This window comes from Scyliorhinus canicula, chromosome 7, assembly GCF_902713615.1.
Source record: "Scyliorhinus canicula chromosome 7, sScyCan1.1, whole genome shotgun sequence".
Lineage (NCBI taxonomy): Eukaryota > Metazoa > Chordata > Chondrichthyes > Carcharhiniformes > Scyliorhinidae > Scyliorhinus > Scyliorhinus canicula.
Window position 1 is genome coordinate 74938193 of NC_052152.1, and position 14620 is coordinate 74952812.

A 14620-nucleotide genomic window follows, 5' to 3' on the forward strand; every position below is an offset into this window, starting at 1 on the left:
ATATTTATTGTGTTTCGTCTAATGGTAAATATAGAAAGATGCAAAACAAGACAACACTTAAATGCGTTTTCGCTAAAGGTACATTATTCATACATGATTCCATTAATCCATACAATATATTATGTTAAACTTTAATATGTTTTTTTAGGAGATCTGCGCATATAAAATTAACTTGTATCTGAATCATATATTCCTTTCCACATTAACCAATACAATTTCTACATGTTTACATATATACAACAGTATTTCTACCTATATACATACATGCAAATGTACACATGTTTATATAGACTTGTCACGCTCCTTGAAATATCTCCAAACGTGAAAGCTGCTTTTTTGGGAACAGATGGTGGAAAGCTTGGCAGTGAATGGGGGGGGGGGGGGGGGGGGGGAGTTGAATCTGTGTGATCGTTCTGAAAACTGGCTCCCGTGCAATAGTGTGTTAAAGAGTTACTGGAGGCTGAAGACAGCACAAAAACGCCGGGGAGGTTTGCTTAAGGTTGGGGGTCACAGTCGCCGTGTTTTGTAGCAAGAATTCCCAGATATTAGGGCCAAATTGGGTTGCTATTCATTAATAATGTTCACAATAAGATTAAATCATTCTGGAAAATCACATAAAACCCTCTAAATACGCCTCACTGCTTCTTTCAAACGAAATCATTCAACACTTGGGGAGATTTAGATGAGCAGAAATTGGTTTCTTTGCTAATGCCTTTTTTTTTCAAAGACACTCAGAGTTTATCATGCGTGACATGTCAAATGTTTAATATAGACTTGATGGGAGTCATCGGCCGTTAACATGTGATATTTATGGTGAATATTTAGCGAAGAATGACTGCTTTCCCAGCTGTGAAACATGAAAGAATAGTCTAAGATCTACATGTTTGCACCATCACTGTGAGGTGGGATTAGTAGAAGCGAGTGAGAGGGTGATGCTTTCATTCGACCAGAAGAACTTTAATCCACCAGGTAATTTCACGCAATTTGATTTAGTACTATAGAATGGAGTCAGACGAGGAAAAACTGACTTTAAAAAGCGTTCGTTAAGTGAAATAATGGCATGGGGTCCTGGTATGATATCAACCACTTTACCAGACTGTGTGTCATTGGGGGTTGGCGTTGGTAACAGGGGTACCTGGTCAAAAACTGTTAATGAACTAAATGTATCCTAGCAGAGAGTTGACCACCATGGCGCAAATCAAGTCTAAGGAGGCGGAAGGCTGCCACTACAACAGAGCGAGAATAAGTCAGTCCCATAGTCCTCCTATAGGTCAGTACGTGAGGTAATGGCGATGTTTGGAATCGGAAACGGAAAGAATTTTCAAGAGCTGCAGTACCTCCATCACAAACTTTGCTCGCATTGCAAACTTTACAAACTATTTCATTTCCCTTTTTGAGATACACACGGCGTCTGGTCTGTTCAACGTCCTGTTTATATCCCAAACAATAAAACAATATTGCGAGGATCGTTTTTAGCCCCATTATTGAAGAAACTCCAGGAACTGATTGAACCAGAGGGGATTTAGTTTAGCGCCACAATCAAGTGAATGTTTTGGTTGAAAGTTTACAGTTAAAAGCTATGGGGGGGGGGGGGGGGGGGGGGGGGGGGGGGGGGGTTGGCACAAAATTCAGAATCTGAATATTGCCACTCTAACCTCATTATTAAATTGTTCGATCTACTTTTATAAAAACTGTTATCTGGTATGATTCTTTGTGTCAACATCACGAGTTCACGCGCCCTCATTCCAGCCATTATAGTGGAACGTTATGCTCTAGTCTTTCAGCCTCACACACTCAAGATCAAGCTTTCCGAGTGGATTTTACACTTGCATTAACTTGAACCAAATGGTATTGTGTGAATCCGATGCTGGCGTGTTTAAAATACCTGCGTTGTTTGTACTTTGCTGGATACCATTTCTAATATTATCTGAATTGGTGTGGCGACATTCCCTAGCCAGGAGGTTGGTTACCGTGCAGACGGAACCCCTCGAATCACCCACAACAGTGACCCACTGAACCCTCGGGGTAGCTCGCATTAACTCCGCCTGGGTTGACTGTAACTTGGACAATTCGGCGCCGATCACCAACCGGCCCGGAAGGCGGCAGAGGGCAGGTGTAGTCACCATGGTGCAGGTGAAATCGTTAACCATCAAGTAACCAAGGTGACTTGCTATCCACAGACAAAAAGATATAGAAGCAACCCTTGCAAGGCGCCAGCAAATGAAGGAGGTAGGGGGGATGGCAATGTTATAATTTCTAATAAACAGTTTAACATGATATAACAAAGGCGCATTCAGATATTGATATGAAAGTAGAACTCCTTTTCACTTACACCCAGTCCCGCTGAGTAAGGTTCATGCGGTTTATGAGAAAGCAACTTTATTGGGCGTGTCAACAACCGCGTGAGAGTGGATACTATTGGCAGCATTCTGGCAATGCTCATTAAAACAATAATGCTGAAAATGGTTAAATAATGCTAACCCCGTGTAGGGATTACTTGCCAAGCGTGGTGAAAGTGCCAGTCTCCCCTCAGTTGCCCCAAATCGGAATCTGGGTCCAGAGAATACTGTGCTCTATTTTATAATGTTGTGCTGTGCTGTTTCCCCCCTCTTAAATTAACAAGAGAGGTATTTTAATTGCGTGGCAATGTTGTGCTTATTAACTATCACACTTTGAAATTAGCCAGCACATACAGCGTGATTTGTGAATGAGTGAAACGAACTAGCCTTGAAACGGAATGACTGGCTGGAAACGCCTTGCTGTTGTAGAGTCAATGTGTCACCATTCCCCCCACACACACAAACGTACCACAGTCCGGCCAGACACAGTAAATCGGACTGCTCAAAAATTCCTCCTCATCTGATTACGACTATACTGGGCGGAAACAACATTGTCACTCGGCGACGAGTTACTTCAAATTGTGAATTTGCGTAGGCAGCCCTGCATTAGGTAAATCGTGAGATTGTCTGCGGTGGGTAAATGTTGAATAATATTCTAAGCACTCGGGATTTAGAAGAAGCGCTTTCTCCGATTAGCTTGTTAAGCATCACATTTTATTTCAGAGTGTCGTCACTCTTCTAGCCCATATCAAGAAGTTACAACAGTATACGTAATATAGCAAGTTGCCTTTTTTTTAATAAGGTTTTCGAAACCTCTATAGTTAATAAGTTAAATAAAATGTTTCTCCATAAATAATTATTCTACGAACCTAATACATCCACAACACTATAAGAACTGTCTGATAATTCTAGAGAATAAACTTTCACAACACGCTGAGTGCAAATTTTCATTTTTTTAAAAAGAAAATGTACAATTATTTTTCTCGGAAATTCTGAAGAACGAGCATTATGTACAGAAATCAATCACAGTTTAGTGACATAAGCAGTCCACTCGGATTGGCAGTATTTTGTCCCTTTGGTTTAGTAGCGAACCACTGGTTGGCCACACTGATGTATATTTATATATGTACATATAAAAATCCAGACGTAAGCAACGTGTATTATGCCCATGTGTGTGCTATACAACCGGTCCGCCGCAGAAAGTCTAACTTATTTCAGAAACAGTATCCCTTATATCCGGCCACCAAGACTCGAATTAGGAAACTATCATATCTACATCTGTGTGTGTTTGGAATACATTTCATAATGTTCTTTTTCAGAGCTGCCCTGATTAGTCCAACCCTAGTTCCTCTCAGTGGTCACGTCAGGTACATTCTTAATCAGGCTCTAGTACTACTGTCTCCCCCCCCCCCCCCCCTCCCAGAAATATGGATGGTAGCAACATCACAATTCCTACATGTAGACAATGCCATTGTTCTCTTTTTTTTCTAAGTGTGGCCTGCTGATATGATTGATGGAAGGGATACTGACTCTACGGGCATGCACAGTCTGCCTGGGAACCCAATCCACGCGGAGTAACTGGTCCTCTTTCTGAATTTGGTCTTGTTCAGCAACGTGTGTGGAGCTCCTTGCTGTGTATTCAGCACACTTCCTTGCCGGTGGAGGGTGCAGGGAGGATGTTGAGTTGTGTGAGTTGGGCGGCATGCTCCTTGGCTTTGAGTCTGAGCGCTGCGATACTAGACGCCCGTCTGTCTGCTGCTGCTACCACGGGGTCTGAGAGGGCGCCGGCTTGCACACCCCCTTCTACTCCCGGGGCCGACTGTCTCAGCAGCGCAGGGCCAGAGGCGCCTGTCAGCGGAGCTACTGTCGAGAAGAGCCTGCAACAGACAAGGATTTTCCACATTATAATACGGGAAAGCGTTTTAAATCAAGACCGATCAGCTGCTTGGGTGACGGGTGGAATACTGCTGAATAGGACAGTCTGCGTTATTTCAGGGGACTGTTGGCCTGCGCAATGCGTCAAGTATCACATAACTCACATCTCATCAGACTTGCACATTACGGGTCTGACTAGATCACTAATTATGATGTAAGAGAAAGCAGGATTGGTTATGAATGTGGTAAAGACTTTGCCTTAAAAGTATCCGTTTATCACCAGCATTCGCTTATTCCGCCCATGTGTAAGCTCTGTGTGTAATGAAGTTGGACTATTTGTTAGGATTAAAACTGCAGGGATATTGAACCAACTGCTCAGCAAAATGACTTGGCCAACTATATTTTCGTGTTGTCTGCGTTCCGGGAGTCAAGGCTGATAATCGGTCACAGTCCCAGCTAGTTTTAAATCTTCTGCTAGGTTGTAATAACTTTGGGCTCCAGCGTAATTGCTGCCTTAACGGTTCATTCCGGCGACAGAATTCAATGATTCTGATCATCGACTAGATAGAAACACCTCCACCCTTGGTTCTCCCTCCCCAGACGCTGCCTGACCTGCTGAGCATTTCAGCAAGTCCCCCCCTCCCCCACACCATATATTCCAGCACCCGCAGTATTTTCCTGTGTATTAGAGTTTAATTCACTGTCACTTCTCTTCCAGGAGAGCCCACCTTTTTCATATTGGTGAGCTGGCTGACGGATCACATACCTTGGGACCACACACTTTCTTAACTGATCACAAATTGTTGTTAGTTCACGAATCAGCTAACAGCAACCATGCTCTCATCCACGAGCGTTACGGAGGGGGCAATACATTGTGAAATGGGTCTATGTTTTGCCAATGTAAATATACTGACATTGTTTTCTCGTACGTGTGAGTGTTAAAAGATACACTTTATGTGCGTTCCTCCTGAAAGCGCACCGACGAATCAATCATGTTGCCTTGTCCTGGCCACGTGATAGATATCACAGTTCATATTCTTCCACTTTGACTGAAATAATCCGTATTTCGATTTCATATCTAAATAATTTGTTAAAACCAGATAAGCTACTTGAAGAATGACGAGTATAAAATTACCTTTTAAAAAAATCAGAAACAAGGAGAAGCTTCAGAATTTGTAAAGTTATTTCGATGATCACAAAGTGTAGATTGACCACCTTCGGCCCCTTCCCTTGAAACTTGTGACTTCCCTCAACTAGTGTCACGCATTGGACTTGGATGGCTAAAATATCGAAGTATTTCGCATATCACAGATCTCCTAACATGGCAAAGTGCACGTGGGCGAAGAGGAACCACAAGGTTTGGAATGGGACGTGCTATAAGACAGGATTGTGAGCACAATGACAAGTGTAGGTCTGATTTGAGGTCGGCCATATTGCTACTGGAGCCAATGGGGTTATGGTGTATCTCAATGCTACAGTCTAGTAGGTTGATTTAGGACGATTTCGTTCATTTTCCGAAGACATGTGCTGCTCATCACCCCTGCTGGAGACGAGCTGCTGTGCTCTAATCGAAGCTTAGACAAAGGTTTGGCCAGCTCTGTGAGGTGGGGGTGGAAAGGGATTGGTACAGCCTCACTGAAGTTGTGCTGACTGTATGAACGCACGGGTGGAGGGGGAAATTAGAACCCAGTCACTCCTCTGTGGCAATTGATAATCCAATACTCAGGCCAGCCAGGTCCACAGTTGTCCATTGTTAACTGTTAATGATCCCACAGCCAAACTTGCGCATTAAGAGAATCCTCAGCAGTTGACCGATCATACTGGATTGGGATTGGTTCCACTGGGATACTTTTAAGAAATGTAGATTTCGGTACTAAACTCTTCTCGACCTCCGGGGTTACCGAGGTCAACCTTTCCGAAATGATTTGGCTTATAAGTGAAAGGAGGGGCCTGAAGTGGAGAGAATGCACACTCCAGATTAGGTTTGAAACGCTTAAACATGGTGATGGGCTTCTACGCGCGTCAGAGGCCTGGCTGACCAAAAAAGTGACATTTGGGATTACCAAATGATGCGGTGTGGGATACTGCTGTACCTGCACAGTTGGACACGGTAGTACGGCGGAGGGTAAACACTAGAACTTTTGTAAGAACAAACGTTCAAACATTACTTATACGTCCTGTTATGTAAGTGGTGGTATATTCGGAAACGTGGATTCGCGGATAGCTTTGCAATCACATTCCTCTCCCAGCTCCACATCCCCCTGCCCCAGACAGGCCACAGCCGAGTTGTGTGGATTTCCAAATGATACTAAATTATGCCACACTTTACAAACACACAGGTTCCATGTGACCTTGCCAAATAATTTTCACGTCAGGGTAAACGACCAAATGGTAAATCTATAAAGATAAAAGCGTACGCAGCTGGAATGATGGAGTTGTTCAGTCGCCTCGCTCCGTTTCCCACCCCGGTCAAGGCAAGTTGTCACTTTCAGTTTCACTTCACAGAAACTAACAACGAATAAACATTCCTGATTTCTGCCTTTTCCTAAATCCGACCTAAGCGAACAACTCATTGGAAAGCCAAGGACATCGCCCAAAAAGGTGGGTGACCAAAGCCACAATCTAAATACTACCTCGCACTGACAATGAAGGAAAAAATCTACATTCTAATGTTTTAAACGTTCACGTGCGAGGAAAAAGAATATTTCTGCAAATGTCGAACGTTTCCTTAACCGTGTTAACTAACTAACTAACGAACTAACTAACGAATTAACTAACCAACTAACACACAAGCTGCAGAGCAACTGTAGTTTGCAATGAAAATGTGGTCCAGTCCGGTCTATTCCACTTGAGCAATACCTCCAGAGACAGGAGCATTCTTGGTGCCAGGGACCCATCTGGAGTTGTACACGCATTCCCTGGGTCTGGGCCTCACAATAACTTGCGGCTTCCTCGCCGGAAGCTCTTGCCCTAGAATCATTGGGAAGTCTTAGTGACTGTGTATCTCGGATATTTGAAATGGGCTAGATTTCTCTCTCTCTCTCGCACACACACACACACACACACACACACTGCTCACAGTTGTTGGGGTAATTTAACGGTTTGTTATAAAATATTTCTATCCTGATTGATGAAGCGAGTGTTTAATACGCCCTTTTGAGCACTGGACTTGTTGCATTTAAATCTGGTTGTATGCAGCGGATTTCGAAGACTATCGCTGGATGTGTTACATTTCATGCGAGATGACACTGATTGATATGTTTTTCCTACTTTCTTCCTGACTTTTAACATTTTAGGGAATGTTACGGCCGCTATTCTCAAAAGAGGAAGTTTGCCGTTGACTCATTATGAGGTGAGCCTATTCTGTTTATTGTAGCTTGTTCTTTCCCCCATTGAGTTTTGGCTGCTGATTCTGAAGGAATTGGGTTTTTTTTGTTTGTGTCCTTGTTCACAGTGCCGGCTGACTGAATGGTTCTGGTTGACTTGTACTTCTTGTTCTGGCGGCTGCTGTTTGCTGTTCCTGGAGGAGGATTTAGCGGGGGGGGGGGGGGGGGGGGGGAGGTGGGCGGTCGGGAGGGGCTCTGCTTGAAGGATCTTACCTGCCGAAGTGCGGAGTGATGAAGGGATGTCTGAACATGGCCGCTCCCAGGAAGGTGCCGAGGCCTAACGGGGCCCCGCTGGGGGAGAGAGCAGCGCTACCTGGTGGAGGCGGCAGCCCGGGGAAGGCGGCAGCTGCGGCTGCGGCGGCGGCGGCGGCGGCTGACCAGGCGGACTCGAGGCTCGGGTGGTGTCCGAAGGGGCTGCCGTCCAGGTAATGTCCCAGCGGGTGGGCCGCTCCCAAGGGGCTGGCGAAGGGCAAGCCGCCCGGGTGGCTCTGAGCTCCGGCTTTCTCTCGCTTTCGCCACTTGGCTCTGCGGTTCTGGAACCAAACCTACAAAGGAAAAGCAATCAGATTAAGTTAAACAATTTCAAACAACTGAAAATAAAGTACAGAGAGAAAGAGTGTGCTGGAAATATGAAATCACTTTAATGTTACATCCAACAACGCAAAGGCGCGCAAGATAATTGTAACATTGACATCTAGCAATTGTTAGAACGAAATAGACTAAACCTTCCCCTCGTTTAAAACTCGGGACCCCCCCACATCGAAATGTAACAAAACAAGTATGTTAACATTCTGGAAGAATTTGAAACATTTCCAAGTAGCGTGAGGCACAGATTCACTTTACACAAATATATCTTCTTTCTGATCCAAGCGTCACCCCACATCATCTGTACAGATTCCTGATTTATCCCACAGAAATATCGAGTACATTATGTATACAAACAGTGACGCGGTCACATATTGGATTGGGGGGTGAAATGTGAAAATATCTAACATCCCTGGCGAATTCTGAGACCATGGACAACATGCGATGGCCGACTGGAGTAATCGAGTTGCCGGATTTTATAAAAAGGGTAACCGATTGTGTTCCTCATAATTAATGTCATCGTTATTAAGTTGGCCTTAATGAATACATTGAGTGTACTTCATAGACTAGACAAAGAGAAGTGAAGTCAAAAATGAAAATAACGCGTTACAATTAATTTTGCTAGAATGTCTCCTAAGTTTTATTGAGTTCGAACGAGCTTTTGTAAAGCAGTGGAGGGGAGAGAGAAAGTTATTTAACTTTCCCACGACTGCCTGAGCGGGAAATAATCATTCCTGGCTGCCTGTCACATTGGGTATTTGACAATAGAACAATGTGTCAACAGAACCAGGGAGAATCTCATCATTAGCTCCTTTAATGCAAGAAGCTGTTGTGTATTAAATGAGCCATATGGAATTTATTAGGTCTTATCAGCGCTCGATTGTAACTGTAAAGTGATTTACTCGGCCTTTACTTCCCAACATATGTTTTATGTTCCCTGTGCTCGCAATAAGGCACCAATCATAATGTTTATCGTCGCTTTGGTTATGAGGGCTTCGAGAGAAAATGCACTGTGGTGTGGGCCCTATCAACTTTAACAGCACTCCACTTCTGCACCCTTGCATTACATTCTCTGAGAGCGAAGGAAATTCAATCATATGTTATTGTTTTAATGCTTTCGGTTGCCGTGGTGCAAAAGCATTTCCATTATTCATATTTGCGCAGTCACATCTGTAGAAAGTCTGACATAGATCAATATATTGTACCTGGCACAATCAGACAGGGTGAGGGATTGTCTACCCGCACACTTCCCTATTATTATTAAGGGGGTCGGTACTAATGAATATAAAGAGAAAAAAAGAACCCTACAACTTGATACGGAAATATCTAAGTAAATACATGTAATCTTTATGAAAGGACTAGCTTGGAAACCATCTATCCGCGCACAAATAGTTGCAACTTACTTGTACCCGTGCTTCTGTTAAATCTAGCCGCATCGCTAGTTCCTCCCTGCACAAAACACAGAAATAAGTGAAAATGCAGCTCACAGTGTACCATGGTTCCCAGTAGCTTTTTTGGGGAAAGCTAATATTGATATCAGCAGTCGGAAATCTGAAGCGCTCTACACGAGGATTCGACCTAACTAACCCATGCAGCTGTCTACGGGCGCTCTTCAATCTTTCATGTTTACATGGAGCATAGAAGAAGCTAGACAAACATCAAACAAGTAGAGATTGTCGATAATATAAGAACTGCAAAAACCACTAGAATATATCATTATTTGATTTAGGAAAAAAACAATTTCCAATATTAAAAGGAAACGAAATTTAAATGTGGACCGTGTCCTGCATTGTAAATTCACGGAAAGTGGGCCAAAACCATTACAAATGCGAATGACCCCCCCCCCACCCCCCCCCCCCCCACCCCCCACACACACACACTCGTCCAAAACTCACCTGATAAAATAAAATGCAGTTTTAAAAAAAATAACGCCACACTGTTCCACTTGTACCGTGCGCTAGAGTGGCTTTGAAAACAATTCGGTGCACACCCGTTTACTCACAAGTCGCTGAGCGGAGTGTATGGCAGCAGAATTAGAAAGATGCCTGAGGTGCACACGGTCTTTGAGGGCGGTGGGAGTTTCACGCGCCGCATTCTCTCGAAATGGGAAAGATCGAAGGGTTAATGTTTTGAAATGTATGGGGTGAAGTACTAGGTAAAAACGGGACTGTGTTGCGAGCAGCGCCGAGCGCTAATGTCATTGCTTTGATAGCGGGGACACTGGCGAGTGGAGAACTAACTGGAGGAAGTTATCAAATCTCCCGATAGACCGTGTGCTTCATTCCCCTATCATTTGGCCATTTTGAAATGGTTGTGGACAACGTCAGAGCTGTGAGTCTAAAATCGAAATCCACCTGGAGACAATTACAGACTAGGTGTTATACCAGTGACATTTTCTGTCTGGAGTTTTGTTTTGGGAGTGTGTTTTTTTTTGGCGGGGGGAGTTGTTTTAATGTTGATACATACCTGGTGAATACATCTGGGTAGTGTGTTTTCTGAAAAGCTCTCTCCAGTTCCTCCAACTGGTAGCTGGTGAATGTAGTCCTATATCGCCGCTGTTTTCTCTTTAGCATGCCCTCTTCTGAGTCACTGCCGGCTGATAAACACAGGCTGTCCTCCCCATCTTTCACATCCACGTCCGTCTGGGCCTCCTCGACAAGTTTCGAGGACAAGTCATCTTCAGCCGCCTCCTCTTTGGCCTCTCCCTCGAACGACTTGTCGATGGGCTCCGCCGAACCTAATTCTGGAGACTGGGACAAGTTCGGCGCGCTGTCTCCTTGCCCATTGGCCATGCTGAAGTTTTCCTTGTAGGATTTACTGCGGCTGATGCTGACTTGCGGGGCCTGACTGATCTTCAGGTCGGTGTTTCGGAACGCCTCGGAGGATCTGTCTCTTTCCAGTTTCTCGTTACCAATCTCGTTAAATCCCCTGGCGTCCAAGATTTTACCTCCCAGACCGTACAGTCTTCGGAATTTCGGGGGGAGATGGAGCTCAGAGTCAAAAGACATGTTTTCCTTGGGTGACCCTGTGGATAACAAACACACACACAATAATTCATCAGTCAGCCATTCAGAGGGAATTCTAAAAAACATTTAAAGAAACCCTGTCACAAAGATGAAATACTCATTAGTTGCACTTACATTTGATGCAATTCCATACTGCACAGGTACCAATGGGGAACATTGTGCCTCCCGCTGGGATATTCGCCAGGAAAAGTCATACAACAAGAGCGGAATTTTGGGATAGGGACTTTAGCAAGTGCTGCACCTTGCTGTGGTTTCTTGCTCTGGAGATAGTATGTAGTAAACTAATGCAATCTGCACCCCCCCCAGTCCTTTCCTTATCAACCACCCGACGCTGTCTTCATTGAGTTCCCCAGAGCAGGCCGCGAGCAGCGGGACAACAGGGCAAAGTTTCTATTCTGTCTGCACTCTGCAGGATAATAACACACCCTGAAAGAAATGGTCCGTTCATTTTGGGGAGATCGCCCTGTGCTGGTTTGGAAGGATCAATTGGTTCAAGCGGTAATTGAAATTTAAATAGCCTGCACGATGTTAGACAGGAGTAACTCACACCAACTCTGCAGACAGCCCCAACCAGCACCTCTCCCCACCTTCCAATTCGAAAAGCAAGTTACGGTACAACATTCTCATTTCAAATTGCCAACACCCCTGATGTTGCAGATTTTAAACCATTTATTCCCATTTGCAGCTAATATGAAACCCATTGAGAAAGTTATTTCCATTATGTCCTTTTGGTTTCTAACCGTTGATAAAGGGGATTAAAAATTCGCCGCCCTTCACCATTTGTATTCTGTCAAAAACACTTCTCAACTTTAATCTATTTTCTGAAAAAAAAACTTGTTTTCGCGGAATCAATCAACCGTTAGTTTTATTTGAAAGCAAATGTGGTCGTTTTTAAAGAATCCCACAGATCTCTGAAATGTTTCTTGCAAGTCCTTCTGCACTGAAATTCAGAATGCGCATCAGTTAGCATGTGAAGAGAGCAGCGCTGAAATTTACAATCGCAGCTTCCTTCCTCTTCCCCCAGCTTATTCCAGGCGAAAGGCGCCATTGGTGTGTTTATCGCTGTGTTTATCGACAACATATTTGCAAAGTAACCAATCGCAAACACGCCATCTTTATCAATCATTTACAATGAAATAATAGCAAACGATTGTTCTGCAGGAATCGATAACATGTCCCACATTTACTGCGCGGGTTGAGTATCCCTGGAAAGTATTGCCACCGATGCAAAATTACCGAAGTGTTTTGAGACACATTTTCAACAACACTAGTCAGAGTTGGTAAACAGACACCGATGCTGTGCGCACTGGGGTTGTGGGGCCAACCCTTGGTGGAAAAGTAAGAACATTTGTTTGTTTTGTTTTGCTTAAAGGTGTACTGGATCTTCGGTCCAACACCCAGTGAAGTTTTGCCCCTTGCGTCTTGCGGGGCGGGGGGGAAACACTCCTTACCTTCACTGGCTGTGTCCGGCTCATTCCTGGCTGTGAGAAGCGGCAATGCTTGCGCTCCAATACATCGGATCTTACAGGGGCTCCTCCTGCCCAGAATACTGTCGATGCAGTAAGAGGAGAGCAAAGTTGGAGATTTACTTTTGCACTCGGATCTCTCGCAAATCTCCTCCTTGTATTGAGTTGTCATGGTTGGAGCCTGAGTTCTGGCTTGCCGGAGGCTGCGATCCCCCCACTTGTACAGCAATCGCTCTTGCTCTGATCGAGCCACTAATGACATTTGTATTGGGCTGTAATTGCTTTCCTCTCGATTCTCCAATACACGTGCTGAAACCCCTGTGATTGGCTCAGGGAGGTCTGGGGAGCCTCTCTCTCTCTCTCTCTCTTTCACATTTCACCAACACGAAGTTTGGGCGCAGAGGAAAACACGAGCTGGAGTTTGAAGGAACGAACCTCGCTCAAGAGGCGTGCTGTTAATGGCAGAGGTTCCATAAAGCGGCTTGTTCCAGCTCCCAGCCGGTGAAGCTGGACAGATGACGGGGTGCAGGGCCACGCAGTGCTCGCCGCTTTTCAATACGTGCCTTTTGAAAAGTTGTGGCGTGTATCTTTGATTCCCATCCTTAGGAATTATACTCTGCAAACATCAATTAGATTAAGATCTTGTAGGTCAGGGTAGGTTCTCATATATATATATATATTTATTCTAACAATCCGTTCAACTTTCTGCATCTTAATATTCATGAATTGTAATTTGAAGGATGGTGCTGGCGTTATTTGTCTCTCAGAGAGATCTCGCACCAATTGGATACAAGTGAAGTTTTTCTGGATCTAATCTTGAACGAACGAATCGTAATTCAAACGCCAATCGTGCTCCATCAGTGAAATATTGCGAATGAATGAACTGTAATTTGGGTCACCGATTCACCGACTGGTTAAAGATTATATCCAGTCGGTATGAAGTGATATTACCCCCCCCCCCCCCCCACCCACCCACACAAACACACTTTTGCTGTCAGACAGAATCCCCGGGCGATTTTAATTGTCCCATTTTAAAGAACTTCAGTCTGTAATCCTCCAAAGGCCCAGCCGAAGAATCCGCAACAGGACTTTGGAACTCCCCCCTCCTCGTCTTCACCCATCAAATTAAAGGATAGATTAACTTGTAATGTGATATATTAAACGACCGCATTCGTGCCTAAATGTGTTTTACAATAACACCAGATTGTCGTGATTTGTCTAAGATATGGATCTTGTCAGTGGAGGTGATGTATCCTTGTCAGGGATGTGATGGGGAGAACACAGTTGATCAATGTTGGGATTCGGGAATCATTTCATAAACCCATCCTGTAAAATGTCTCCACGAGAAATAATAAGTTATACGGAGCAGGCAACTTGCTTGGTGCCGGGATCTCCAGTCCAGTGGGCTAGTTGGATGTGGAACATTCACTTGACTACCCGGCGTTTATCCCCATCGAGTGCTCCGTATAAATGGCGTATTGCAGATATTTTGCGGCGGGGAACTTAATATTGTCTGGATAATGTGACTTCAGGGCTGAAACGGCGCATTGCGCGACTTCCTGGGGGCAAAAGAAACCCTGAAACGTTTGTTTTTTTTCTAGTGCACATCTAAATCTAATTACACAGCCGGAAACAAACATCTCAACTACACACATCAACATGCTAGTCCCAAACAGCAGGCGCTTCATTTTCATTCCCCTTTACATTCGGGGGGGGGGGGGGGGGGTGGTGTCCATTGAAATACCGTCAGTCCCCCCCCCCCCCCCCCAAAAAAAAGAAAAGAATACATGTAACCTTTTGAAACTAGCGTAGCTGCAAATCAATGTTCCCAGCTCGACTAGATCCTGGACAGTTGCAGTCTTGAGGGAAGCTGATCAGAAGTGAGAGAGGTGGGAAATGATACAGTCATCAGTGGGTAAGAGGGAAGCTCCACTATGGGAAGG

The 14620-nt window shown here is 44.5% G+C and overlaps 1 protein-coding gene across 2 annotated transcripts in view; it reads right to left on the reverse strand.

Annotated features, from left to right (window-relative positions):
* The window catches only part of arxa (aristaless related homeobox a), a 74109-nt gene extending 61170 nt beyond the window's left edge, over nt 1-12939 (reverse strand). The window contains exons 1-5 of one of the 2 annotated variants that reach the window (XM_038802242.1): nt 12663-12939; nt 10652-11210; nt 9589-9634; nt 7814-8145; nt 3032-4216 (exon numbers count right to left, since the gene is read on the reverse strand). In XM_038802242.1, coding sequence (XP_038658170.1) covers nt 3979-4216; nt 7814-8145; nt 9589-9634; nt 10652-11210; nt 12663-12939 — 1452 coding nt within the window. In that variant the 3' untranslated portion in view covers nt 3032-3978. Of the gene's footprint in view, nt 1-3031; nt 4217-7813; nt 8146-9588; nt 9635-10651; nt 11211-12662 lie in introns of those variants that run through there. The other variant, XM_038802243.1, reaches the window with a different exon arrangement.
* Between the last annotated feature and the right edge of the window lie 1681 nt (nt 12940-14620).